This window comes from Pipra filicauda, unplaced genomic scaffold (assembly GCF_003945595.2).
Source record: "Pipra filicauda isolate LSUMZ 115617 unplaced genomic scaffold, ASM394559v2 scaffold96_size2947999_pilon, whole genome shotgun sequence".
NCBI lineage: Eukaryota > Metazoa > Chordata > Aves > Passeriformes > Pipridae > Pipra > Pipra filicauda.
The window spans coordinates 1,849,267-1,863,348 of NW_024105164.1; the positions used below are offsets into that span (position 1 = coordinate 1,849,267).

A 14,082-nucleotide genomic window follows, 5' to 3' on the forward strand; every position below is an offset into this window, starting at 1 on the left:
GGAGGGAAGGAGGGAGGGATGCAGCCACCGCCCTCCCGCCTTCCCCTTTCAGGCCGGCGGGCGCGGGCGGGGCCGGGCGGTGCAGCCCCGGCCCACGGGCCGCACCCCGGGCCGGGCCGAGCCGAGCCCGGCGTTGTGGCACGGAGTCAGGGCGAGCAAGGGGCCGGGGACACGGAGACCCGCACCTGCCGCCCCGGCAGCTCGAGCAGGCAGAGGGACAGCGCCCGTCAGCTGCCACTTGTGCCCCCGGCCAGGCCAGTGCGCCTGAAGGGTCAGAGTATCTCTCCAGTGACCTCTCCTGGGCCCTACTCGGACACCCCCAGGGCCAGGACCCCCGTGAGAGGAGAAAGACAGGAACACTTTAGTCTGGACAGCAAAAGGGAAATGATAGTGCATAGGGGAATTGCGATGTGAGGGACAGTGTTCCAGGGTACCCATACAGGGACACACCAGATGGGGAAGTCCTGTTGATCCAGTTCCAGCACTAACCACAGCTGAAACTTCACCAGTGTTGCACAGGGAAAAGAAAGTACTCCTCTACACCAGGACAGCAGTAGAGAGCAGGGATGTAGGTTAAGCCTGCCTAGCAGCTGCAAAATCTTGTGAAAGGAGCAGTTTTTCCCAGGAGTGTTAAGTGCATAACTTTGAGAGTCTCACAGACCATTTCCCACCCCAGCACTTGTTGCTCTTGCATAGTCAGGTGCTGATCTCCAGCGAGGCTAATGACATTCTCTGCATCCTCTGCTGAAACTTCAGCTAGGGTTACACCTTCTCCTACAACATTATGTTCAAGGTGGAAGGCTGTGGCAAAGACCATTGGTTACAGAGCAACTGAGTGCCTGATGGACCTGGTGATTCATCCCAACCTTTCCATAGAGGTACAGCACAAGGAGCAAAATTGAGCATTACAGCACTCAAGATCTCCACAAGGCCCTACCTATTAGCATGTTTCTTTTCCTTGCATACATGATCACAGAGGAGGAAGAAATCTACGAGGTTACAGAAATTACTTATTTTAACCTGGTATACACAGGATTTTTCAGTTATGCCTATTCTTTCTTATTCCATATGCTGGTGCTTCTTATAAGGCCAGCTGGCATACTGCTAATTTGGCAGCAATATTTGAGAACTAACTCAATACTCTAGTGGAAAGGGACTTGAACATCCTCACTTTATCTTGGTATACACAAATACTCTTCTAGAATTTTATCCAAATTCCTTGCACTCAACAGACAGCTGCAGAGGCCCCCTTTCACTTCTGAAGGTCTGTCACATGACCACAATCATGTAAATAAGACAAGTGGATGTAGACAGTGCTGTTACCCCCAGCACTGGTACCCTCCCTTTTCCCACCCGCCATTCTCTATCTTTAACTACCAGATCCACTCAGACTACAAAGGCAGCAATCTTTATTTTTTGACACATCAAATTCACACTTTAAACTTTTTTAAGAACTCCAAAGCATAAAAGTATTTAAAAGAGTTCCAAATATAAGTTCCGGATAAACAGAAAAAAAGAGGGCAAATGACACACAAGATGACGTTTAAGTCTTTATGTAGAAAATACTCTTCCCACCTTCTTTGGCCTATAACCTTTATTTTCTTTAAATAACCACGGTCTCCTGGGCCCCTCTGCACTGTAGCCTTGAATCCAGGCACCACAGTGATTGTGCAAGCCAGAGGGGAAGACATGAAAAAGGCTCATTTGGAAAAAGCTGCTGCTCACGTACATGGGGGTGGCTCATCAAGTCTCATCCAACCCTCCATTAGGCGACACTGCTTTGCACACTAATGTAGCTTCCTGTAACAAGGCTGCTCTCATTGGCAGCCTTTAGGGAGGAAATGGAAACATGGAAATCAGGCCTCGCACTCTCAGCGGCTGGCAGCTTCACCACAGCCCACTACTCCGTTTCCCAAACATGTAGTACCATTGTTAAACTCACACTGGCTGTGGGCTCAGCCAACTGCTCCACAAACTAGTTAACCTGAACCCCCTAACAGGAGGCAAAGTATTTGGGGGAACCAAATATAAGCTGCACCATAAGTAAGGAGGCAGTGACACAACTGGATGGAAAGCAAGCCTGCCCCTCACCAGCAGTAAGCCTCAACTAGTCTCAGTTTTGGCTGCAAGTTTCCGAACTTTTGGCTCCCCATACTGAACATGTACTTGTAGCTAACACTTCAAACCTTACCACACTAGGCTTTATTTGCCTTAGTGCTAAGGGAAGCTGGCATTTTACTTCTCAAGAGGGATTTAACAGATGGAAAACAGCTCAAAGAGCAAGTGATCCAACCCAGAAAAGGAATTTAAGGCATTAATGATACATTCATCTTGACTCCTACCACGCTGCAGCTCACACTGCTGGCAATAAGCATAAGCTGGCACATTATATATGTTCAGACAGAACAAGGAGTAATGCCACTGCAGTCAGAGTCTCTGAAACAAAAACACAGCAAAAAGCAGAGCTGGAAAGAGGGTTTTATCTCCTCTGCCTCCCTACCTGATCCCACCAAGTGAAACATCCATGCAGTCAAGTTTCTTCACAACTCCACTCCCCAGCTACACTCCTAATGGAAGTGTTGACAGGATTGCCACAGCTGTATTATAGACCTTGGTCTTTCTGCCCCCCACCTTGCAACTGCAAGCAATACTGTTATTCAACCACTAAGATGTATTTAGATGCTGCTTCTCCAAGTACTCTGGTTAGTAGCCTCAACAGGAGTGCAAGGAAGAGGAAGGTAGGTATTTATTACAAGGTAAAACCATAAAAGAACACAGAAAAGAGGAACTCTGTCACACTGCAAGTGTGAATTTGAAATGTCAGGTGGGGTTGGGGATTACAGCCAGAGGGCTCGAATCAGTTGTTCTTACAGTAACTAATCAAAGGCAAGTTACAATACTTGCCTTTTCACAGGTATCAGATTTAAACTGGCTGAAAAAGAAATGGGAGGTTAAAATACAGGAGAATGATTTCTCTTTCTTCTATTAGTTGGGCAGGAAACCAAAACCAAAAATCATTGCCAGCCTTTTAAAATAAGACTGTAGAAAATATAAGCCTTGGAGGTCACCCTGGTGGTGCTAGTCACACCAGCTCAAGGATGGTTCCAAATTAGGAGACTAAACCAAAATTAGAAATAAAAGGGGGAAACATCCAGCCATTCTCCCACATCCCTACACTGGAGCTGCCTGTACCATGCTACTAGGGGAGGTAGCGTTCCAGGCAGGCTTGATATCCATAATGTTCACATGCCCATCCAAGATGTTCTGGTGAGCAGATGGTTTATGAATTCCAAAGGAAACATTCTCAGTCACTTTCAAACTTGACGGAATTGACTTGGGTTGATATAGTGCCCCCGCGGTAGCTGCCTCGTTTTTTCTTTGTCTTCTCATGGCGGAAAGATTTGCCCTTAGTGTATTTCAGGATATTGTTAGCCTTCTCACCCCAGTCACCAGCTGCTCCTTTCTGTGAGGGATGAGGGGGGAGAAGAAAAAAGAAATTCAAGTCGGTACCCAAGAGAGTAAAGGCAATGCTTTGCAATTTACCCTACCCAGCGAACACTAGTACATTAACACTGGAGCTGATACCGCTCTCCCATGCACCTCCTGTCACTGCTCACATGCTTCTTAACAGCTCCTCCTGGTGGAAAAAGTTCTCACCAGAAACACTCCCCACACCAAGGCTGCTCTGCCGACATGTGCTTTCAGAGACTGAGTGTTACCACCCTGGACACTACCTAGCCCTACCTTTGCTTCAAATGAGTTATCAGCAACACGGGCATCCACCTCAATCTCTTCTTCCCTTACACGGCGGAATGGAGAGGCTGGCTGTTGAGAAAGAAAATGAGACAGTAAGCACATGCAAACACACAACATTCTCTTACTGACAACCTCCTTCCTTGCCCTGCAAATAGGCGGCCCTGTTCACATCACCTCAATCTTTAAGTGTTTCTCAGATTCATGGTTCTTTCCCTTCTTCAGATCAGGCAGCTCAGGGATGCTCCTGTGCAAGCATATCCAAGCAGCTTTTGCCAAAATAATACTATGCACATATGTGCACTCCCCCTAGGGTTCTCCAGACAAGATTTAAGTGCTTGAAGAAGGAATAAAAATACAAATAATTCTGTGGGCCCAACCTCCCACAAAATCCCCAAACAATCCTAGTTGTTTAGGAGACAGATGCCTCTTCAGCCAGTTGCCACAGTCCGCCCTCACTTACCCGTTTCACCTTGGGAACTGTGTGTGGTGTTTTGGCTTTGACCTTTGCTTTTTTACTGTGTGGTGTCTCTGGCTCCTGAACATCTTCCCTCTTCTGTTTCTTCCCGATTGAACCTGTTAGATGTACAGCAGCAAAACTTTAAAGGGAGTAACTGCAGTGTTGGGAAAGGTAATGGCATCCCTCCCCCAGAAAGCTAACCCAGTGTTGACATAGGTGTGAGAATTGGTCTCTGCATTACTTCATCCAGAAAACAGACTGCTGTACCAGACACTAAAAGCCATTTTGGGTCAGCAAGGATCTTCCCATCCTATCCTAAGGGATAAAAATAATTTGATGGAATAGGGTACCTGTATTTTAATGATTTTGCATACTTGAGAGAATTCTGTTGGTCAAAGTTTGCCAGGTTTTGGAGTCATACCATATGCACTTGCACACCTCATTAGGGCATCACTAGTTTTCCTCCTGGAGGGTTAAAGATTGAGATTGCGCATTGCGGCATCAACTGTGGTGTCCCACTCCACATGGACAAGGTCCTCCAGCAGTCCACTTTGCTGTCACTAAATCTTGTGCATGCACAGATGGCAACTGGCAACAGCTATACAGAAATGTGCTTCAGCATTACCACAAATTCTACTGCCAGCAGCTATGCAATACAGACAAAAAGGATTCCATCAAATGCAAAACTAGCCCTTCCCTCTCAGTACTGCACCAAATGGCATAATCCAGTAACAGAGATTGGACTGAATATTGTTTAAGAAAGTCTTCCATTCATGTTTGGCTCAGTAACACTGACAGACCCACTTCCCAGACTGTAGGTAATAATACCTCCATTAACTTTTCCGGTTTCTTCTTCAGAGCTGCTTTCACTGCTACTACTACTGCCACCAGCTGGCTTAGACTTCATGTTGTTTGCTGCTGTTGAGGATGCTTTTGCTTTCTCTGTGGAGGCAGTGGCCTTAGAACCATTCTGTACCCCTTTTGCCACCTTTTTGGGCTTCCCATTCTCTTCACTGGAACTATCTGATGAGCTGCTGCTACTACTAGAGGCAGCTGCCTTCTTCCCCACAGTTGCTTTTGCTGCCCCTGTAGATTTAGTGGCTGGTTTCACTGCTGGCTTCTTTTCTTCTTCACTGCTTGAGCTATCAGAGTCAGATGTGTCTGCTTTGGAAGCTGGAGTAGAAGGTTTGGACACTGGCTTAGCCACTTTGCCAGCTAATTTAGCTGGAGGGGCTTTCTTCTTTTCCTTCTCATCCTCAGAACTGCTGGAGCTGCTATCTGAATCAGAGCTGCTTTGTGCTTTCTTTGTGGCAGCTTGTGACTTCTTTGCTGCAGGGGTTGCTGCTTTAGTTGTGGGCTTCACAGGAGCTGCCTTCTTGTCAGAACTATCAGAATCTAGAATGGAAAGAAAAGAAAAAACAATCAGGCTAAGTCCCATTCCTTCAACACAAAGCTAACATACAGATTTAATGTTTATACACATTGCAAAGTGTTTGAAACAACACTGTAATGGGTATTCCTGTCCAACCACAACCTCCTACCCTGCCTAGAAACACAGAGGTCTGAGCTAGATCAACATGCATGTAGAAATTCTCCTTTTCTCCTACCCCAATACCTGAGCTGTCTGAGGAAGAACTGGAGTCTTTCTTTGCTTGTCCAGGCTTGACAACTACTTTTGCTGGTTTGGAAGTATTCTTTATCACAGGTGGTTTAGCTGGGAGTTTACTCCCTGCCTTCTTTTTGTCATCTTCAGAGCTGGAATCTAACAAAAAAAAATGTTTTTTAAGTTAGCAGGATTCATGTGCAAGCTACTTTAGTAATAACATGTATATAACTCACAGGGAAGTGAAAAGCAAAATGGCTTGTGGCTCAAGGCTGAGCCACTAGGCAACTAGCAACCAGCAGCATTTGATAAACACTGGAATGGTTTTGGCTTTGTTGGGAGGAAGTGAAAACAAACAGTTTAAGTTCTTCACAAATACGTGCACAAGGAAGAAGACATTTGGAGATTAATGTAGGAGAAGAGGTACAGAATAAGGGACTGGAGAAAGTACCAGTATCACCAAGACTAAACTCAGGAAGAAGAAACACTGGGAAAAGAAGATATGTAGTAAGGATCAAAAAACATACAAGAAACTAGGAGATAAAGTTTACAAAGCATTCAAAGTGAGGCAGTGACAGCACAGTATCTCATTTTAACTACTTCCTGTATGAGATGAGTTTAGCAGCAGTCTGAGGATGGACTGGAGACTCTGGAGTACAAATACAGCTTTGTATTGTGTGTTACAGGAATCTGGAATACTAAACCTGATCTTTTCCAGTATTTCTGAAAACTTTATTAACAGCAACCAAAAACTTGACTATTTTGATAGAAATTAGGCAACAAAACCAGAGAACACAACGCCTGACATTCACTGCACTGTCACACAATCTACTGCTAACTGTTCACAACAGACAGGCATCTGCCACCCACAGTCCCTGCTGTGGCACCAGAGGTACTGAGATACACAACAGGAGCACCTTGAACGTGGAGGAGAAATGTAGCACATAGGGAATTTACATGGGAAATACAGCCCTGCAAACCTCTGAGCTGATGAACAGGAGCTACAAAGCACACTGTCCCCATTTCTAGGGTCGCATGAGGAGAAGGCATCTTCTGAGTCTATTTCGAACTTCGTATGGTGGTTACATTTTTATCTCAGAAACTTCTCCCAAACACAATGGGATAACAGAAACCAAAAACCTTAAGACACAGATCCTCAAAACGTTTAACCATTAACCTTCCTCGAGAAACCTGATACGTGATTCCCCACCCTTTCTATCCAGCAATATGAAGACCTTTCTGTGCTTGCCAATGGTCTCGTTGTCTCATGGTCAGACTGCACTCTGCATAGCAGGCTGCTGCTTTTCACTTTCACATCTTGCTAGCCCATACACTAAAGATCTCAGCAGATACATCACTTTACAGCAACCTGGCCAATAAAAACATTAACACAAAAGAATCAAAACTTTATTTCTTGAATTACCTGAGTCACTGTCAGAACTGGATTTAGCCTTCTTGCTAGTCACAGCTTTGTTTTGGGGGCCAGGGATTGTTTTAGCTACTACGGCTTTGCCTGCAAAAGCAAGTCGAAAATTAACAGCCACATCCACACCAAACCTTTGTCCCAATATCTAAACCCTTCCAGATGTTAAAAAGCTCCATTCTCAGTGTATCAGATATTCTCCAAGTATCTTCTCAGTGTATCAGCCAGCAATTGGAAGCCAAGCAAGAACTTGGCTTATTCCCACTAAACCAGATCCTGATGACTTTTCAAACCACCACATGTAAAGTAATCTAACCTACATACAGTTCAGATCCACAAGTTGTACAGTGTTGTTTGGGAGGCCTTCGAATTAATCAGAAGCTTCCAGAAAAGCAAATAGCAACACAGACCAAAGGCAAATGCCCTTTTCAAGGAAACCAGGACATTGCCAAAACACTGTTGGCTCCATGTAGCACATCCTCTGCAGCCTCCCCCCCTCACAACATACCTGCTGCTGCTCCCTTTGGGGGCACCTGCTCTGCCTCATCACTACTGTCTGAAGAGTCACTGCTCTCAGCCTTTTTTGCAGGAGCCTTGGCAAGGCCTTTTTTTGTCTGCGTTCCCTGAGGAGGTGGTACAGCACTGTACTGACCTATGAAGAGAAACATAGTGTTCAGATACCTGTATGATAATGTGAGCAGCACGTGAGATGTTTGCTGTTAGTTAGAATAAAGCACTTCTATTCGGTTCCATTTATTCCCCTTCTGTAACTACAACCAAACATACCAGTTTATAATTTGAAAGGTTATACCCATCCCACTGCTACCTCCCTGTTTCTACTGTGGGTTTAACTCTCCTCTTGGGGTTCAGCTGACCCAACCATCTCTGTGCAAGTTTTCTCTGCACTTTTAGAAGAACAGGAGATTGCTGACAAACTTTTCCAGAAAAGAAAAGAGATATGTCATCTGTTCATAGTTTTCATTTACTGCCTTCTCAAATCCTCTGGTTAGAGTATCAGACTGACCTTTGATGATTTGACCCTCCCCTCAGACCAGCTCTCTACTGGAACCCTAAAAGCACACTGACCAGAGCCCATTTAGCCCATCAGCTGGACTACAACTGAACAGCCCTGGATACTTCACAAAAAACAAACCCTAAAAAAGCTTAAATTGCTGCAGATACAGAATAATCAAACCACTTGATATTTACTTCCCACATCTTGGCAGACAGGAAACATGCAAAGAACATAGTTAAAGACTATCTGACAGGCAAACCAAGCAGGGCACCACAGTGTGTCTCACTCACCATCCCTTGGTGAGGGAGAAGCTGAACTGTAAGCCCAGCCCAAACATCACATATAAAAAGAGCTGCTGCATCTCTGTTTCATGTTACCACCACCAGCACCTGGAACCCTGTGTGCAGCAGGGCTTGCCTGTGCCCCATATGCACTTCTCCCAGGACAGCAGGACTAGCAGAAAGTATCCTCCCACACAGCAGCAATGGCATTTAGTACGTACCAGACTTTGGCTTTTGTTTTGCAGGTGGCTTTTCATCATCTGAGCTGTCAGATGAGTCCTCACTACTGGAACTTTCCTTGGCACGTTTGTTTTTCCCTGGACATGCTTTAGCAGCTGCAGGTTTCGGCAGAGTTGATTTCTTGGGAACAACCTTATCATAAGAAATAAACATTAAAAAAAAGGAAGTTGCAGACATCTTGTGGGGACAGCTGGATGTAGATTTTGTTTAACTCCACACTTCACTTAAGAGAGCAAATTCTGAACACGAAAGGAGAGAGATTAATAAATATTCTCAAATACAAATTTTAGGAAACACATGGGCATTATTATCTCTCTGGCCACTCTTCTACTGTTTTCTGCTGCATGAACCCCTAATCGGGAGCTACTCTTGACAAAGGGGCTCAGAACTGACTGAAATGGTAGCAACTCCCACATGATTATTTTTGTGTTGAAGAAAACATTTTTAAATACTCCTTAGTGGAAAACTCAAAGTTACAGTCAGCTAAGCACAAAAAAGTCATACCAAAGTGAATATATAATGGAGAATATGATATGGTTAAAACACAATGAGATGTTTTCCTGTTAAAGGATGGAACAAAAAAAGCAGTAAGGAGCTAGTAGGAAAGAATGCAGTGCATGGAGCAGTAGAGGTATGTACAGAACACATAATCCGACTGCATAAAGGAGAAGGAGATATAAGAGGTATGCTGAGCACAGCATCTATAGTCTGTGCTTGCAAGATGATACATTCAGTCTTACTAGACTTCTACAGTGTTCATGAAGTTTTTCATGGTCTAATTTACCTTTTTTGGTGCAGCCTTTTCCTCATCAGAATCTTCACTACTGCTGCTACTGCTTGCTGCTTTTCCATTGACAACCTTGGTAGCTGCCTGGGCAGCTTTACTTCCTTTTGAGAGAAGTACAAAGGAACATTACAAAACATGCCATGGCAGATGAAGGATAACTACATTGAGCAGAAAGTATCATAGAGAGAAAAGAACCACAGGAAGCCAACAGAGCAGATTAAGGTAGTACTGCAAAACTGTTGGTTTATCCTTCTGCAAGCTTAGAGAAAGTTTTCTGAAAACTGTCTGTTCTAGCTGATGGGACATTCCAGGACTAAAGGCTAAGTAAAGATCTTCCCTGCTTTTTCAGGGGAAGACACTGGAAAAAGCAAAACTTCAGCAGTTAAGGTTGCTGACTACGGTCACCTATTCAAACAATGAAGCATTCAGGACCAGATGTTTTATTTGCAATCAGTTCTACCTCTCTTCTATGTCAGAAGCAGAGTGGACTGGAGTGCAAATGGCAGTGACAGCAGATTTTCAGACTGTTATGTTAATAAATATGCCTTTGCATGCGGATACAGTCCCCAGCACTCCTCCCTTGGCTTTTCTAGTTTTGCTTTATCACTTTGACACATGATACGCAATAAGAGGTACCCGATTTAGGTGTTGCTGGTTTTGGTGGCTGTTTCTTCTTTGGTGCTTCTTCATCTGAGCTGCTTGAGTCAGAGCTGGAACTCTCTGCTTTCTTCTGAGGCTGGATTTTGGTTCCAGCTGGTTTCACCACAGATTTTGCACCTTTCTAAACAACAGGAAAAAAAACCTGATTAACCTTCATAGTCACGAAAAGAAAATGAGGCTAATAAGCGGGACATGTATAAACACCTATCTTTCAAAGATATTACCATTTTGATTTGAAAACACCACTCTGCCTAATGGCAAAAGTCTGAAAATCTCTGTATAATAATTCTGCTCTGGAAAACTTCCCAGAAACCCATGGGAAGCTTCCTTTGCACCTCAGTCTTGAGTTCTGCCTCCTCAAAATGAGGCAGATCTGAGGCTGGCACCTTCTTCCTTCGACAGATCACACTAGTTTGAAGACTGAAAATACTGAACTGGGCAAGTCTGGTCAGTGTCCTTTGACGTATACTAATATCATTCTTCCTCCTCCCAACTTTTCAAGACCACGACTGCAGCAAGAAAAAGGAAAGAGAAGATTCTCTCTCTATATAAACACACATATTTAGAAAAAGATCAAATTTATTGTAGCAAGTGCAAATAAATCTTTCTTTGCAAAAAAGTAAGCCCTAACAGTCTTAGGATAAAAGCCAGGAGCAGACTTGGATATGAAACAAAGTGAGTTCTGGACAAGAAATTAATTTTTCCTGAGACCAGTCCAAATGGCACAATGTCCATTACAGAAATGTCTTGCATTGCACCCTGCTGCAGCCTTGGCACTTCACTGTTCAGGAGAAGTGAGCCTAATTTCAGAGAGAATTCTGTTGGTCAAATTTGCTATTATTTATCGCTGTCAAATATGCATCAAAGAGGCTGGAAAGAAAAGCAAACCTTTGTTGGCTTCTCCTCCTCCTCCGAGTCTGAATCATCACTGGAGTCCTCACTGCTGCTCTCTGCCTTCTTGGCCGGAGGAACTGCTTTTGCTTTGGGAACAGCTGCTGCTTTAGCTGCAAATATGGGACAGCGCACACTGATGACAAGTTAATTCACAATTTGCATGTACCTATATCCTGCACTAGTGGGTATCAGGGTAAAAGATACACGAAGGTCATTAAACCACGACTGAAGTTCACAACGCTGACTTTATTTCTTGAGCAGCATGTCGCAAACTACTCCAAAATGAGTAAGCAAGAGGATAGGACCAATTCTAGATTTTATCTTTCTCACATACACATTTAAGTGCAGACTTCTATCACCAAAAAGGAGAGCCCACAAAGAAAGATCCCCCCAAACTGAGATAACATTAACTGGGTCTGCACACCAGTTTCAGTTTAAAGAAACCTGCTGAACAAGCACAGACTTGTGCTTGTAAAAGAGAGCCACTCTCTGTGGCTGAAGTCCCAGACGCTTGAATGTGTTTTAGCCAAATCTACTTCCTGGTTACTGATTGCTTTTTAATAATGTGGAGTAAAAGGAATAATTTTGGATCACACTATATTTGCAAGTGTCCTTATCAAATAAAAATCAGATCTAAGTTCAAATTCAGCTTTAGGATGGTTTGAGTTGAAGACCAGTTTTCTTTCTGTCTCTACCTCTCCCTATTTAGTCCTTATCCTTTGCAAATTTCCTGCTAGATACACACATCTTACATACAGTGTAATTAAGGGAAGATATGAGAACAATTCCAGGTAAAAAGGAAAAATGCAGCTCACCACATACCAGAATGCAATGGAGAGATGTATTTTTTGATAGAATTAGTACACAAGCTGGAGAGTTAAAAAAGGATAGTAACCTCCCACAAGCAGTAGGTGAATAAGGATGCCCGGCATTTCTCTGGAATTCAAGCATACCCTGTGCAACTGCTCTGCAACTAACAGGTCATGGTGTCCACCAATACAGAGGACACTGATAAACCTAGATAAATTGTAGCCATGTAGGAGTTTTGTCAAATTATGAGTATTTTAACAACTGTACAAGCATTTATAAAACCTAAATTGATTTTCCTACAAAATTAAGATGAAAAATCATTCTTTGAAGATCTTAGTAAGAGAGTTCCTAAAAAATAACATGAAAAAAACACCATAAGGTAGCTTCCTCCCAGTACCTGCACACTCTGCATACTCTCAAATTCCAATTTCACCCAGTATTTAAAGCAACACATAATCTGAAGGTGCCAAAGCAAGTAGGTATAATCCTGCTGAGATATCCTAGTGAGTGTTTGGAAAGTACAACTCCAGTCTAGATGAGGTAATGAAGGTGCCACTTAACAGCACCTTCAAACTCAATACAGCCCAATGCCTTCCCTAGGCTCAGCCTAAGGAGAGAAAATGAATGGCTAACACCTTCTAGGGGACACAAACTCTGATGTGTCTAAATTATAAGATGATAAAAAAGATTACTCTTAGTTAGGATGAACATATCTTACATGTCATGGGCAAAAGACCTGCCAAAACCGAGATCAGTCAACACAAGCCCTGATAGCTGCTGTAGGACCTCAAAAGAGCTGCTGACGCTGGACTCTACATGCAGGTGAGGAGAAAACATCAAACAAAACCCCAGCCTACTCCAGGGCCGCTCACAAACCCCACCTGGCTTCTTGGCCGGGGGCTTCTCGTCCTCCTCGCTGGAGCTGCTGGAGGACGGCTTCCTCTTCGCCTGGCCGCCGTTCGGGACCAGCTTTGCCTTCTTGGCCGCCGGAGACCTGCGGGCAGAGAGGCTGAGCGGGGCCCTGCGGCGGAGGGAGCCCTGGGGGGCACCCGCGCAGCCCCGGCCCGGGGGGCGAGCGCGGCCCCGCGGTGCGGGGGGGAGGCACTTACCGCAGCCAGTAGGTGAAGATGTCCAGGAGGGAGGCCGCGTTCGGGTCCTGCTCCTTCTAAACCGAGACAGGCCGCGTCAGTGATCGCGCCCCCGACCCCATCCCGCCCCTCTCCCGTTCCCGTTCCCGCTCCCGTTCCCGTTCCCCGCTCACCGCCGCCGCCTCTCTGGCGAAGGCGCGCGCGGCGCCCTGGCAGCCGCTCTCGCGCAGGAAGGCGAGCACGAGCGGGAACAGGTCGCTCGGCACCGCGCGCCGCTCCGCCATCATGCACCGGGACACGTGCCGTCTGCGCGCGCGCCCCCGCCTGCCCGCGCGCCTGCGTGCGTGCGCGCGCACCGTGACGGCGCGGTCCCGGCCCCGCCCCGCCGCCATGTTGTCCGGGCAGCACCGCCTCGGGGCGCGGCGGCGGCACGGCGGCATCGGGGCAGGGAGAGTGAAAAAGACCTTCTTCGGGCCGCTCGCTTCCACGCAGTGCGGGACGGCTGCCCAGGGTGCAAAAGCAGGGCCTTGGAAGAGAAGGGCCTGGGAACCCGGCAGCGCCCACACGGCACTGGAAGACTTAAGTCCACCTAAGCCCGATCAGCCTACTTGTAATCCACTTTAAACGCCGTCACTGAAAGGAGAATGCTAGGGAGCAGGAGTAAGGAGCTCGGAGAGTCCTGGGGAGCAGGAATAAGGCTGTTCCAGGCAGGAGAACAAGCTGGCTGTGAGCAGCCGGTACTGGCAGAGCCCTCACCGACGCGGCGCAGCCCCACGTGGCTGGAACACGGAAGACAGAGCTGGCTGCTGATAACGAGGTTAATCGGTAGTCTCAGGAAAAGCGAGCTATAATTCCAAGAGCTATAATTCTCCATTGTTCAGTAATTTTACCCAGGTGTTTGCAGTGTAAGTTTCTGTGAGGGTAACTGCGAAAAAAGCAAGTTTATGAATGTTTTATTTAAAGTAGTGGCAACATGAGTATCCAGTTTTTGATAAGAGATGCTGAACAAAGACGCTCTATAACCGGCTGTTAATGCGCTGCTCAACGGACAAGTCCAAGTGAAGTTCA

The 14,082-nt window shown here is 45.6% G+C and overlaps 1 protein-coding gene across 1 annotated transcript; it reads right to left on the reverse strand.

Annotated features, from left to right (window-relative positions):
• Window positions 1-1,386: 1,386 nt before the first annotated feature.
• On the reverse strand, window positions 1,387-13,301 carry NOLC1 (nucleolar and coiled-body phosphoprotein 1). The gene is made up of 14 exons (XM_027719347.2): window positions 13,188-13,301; window positions 13,036-13,091; window positions 12,808-12,920; window positions 11,111-11,226; window positions 10,199-10,343; window positions 9,560-9,663; window positions 8,757-8,907; window positions 7,748-7,891; window positions 7,240-7,329; window positions 5,829-5,975; window positions 5,042-5,608; window positions 4,217-4,329; window positions 3,745-3,825; window positions 1,387-3,463 (listed from the first exon to the last, which is right to left on the reverse strand). Exons 1-14 carry the CDS (start codon window positions 13,299-13,301, stop codon window positions 3,305-3,307), a joined length of 2,100 nt encoding a protein of 699 aa, XP_027575148.1. The 3' UTR covers window positions 1,387-3,304.
• Between the last annotated feature and the right edge of the window lie 781 nt (window positions 13,302-14,082).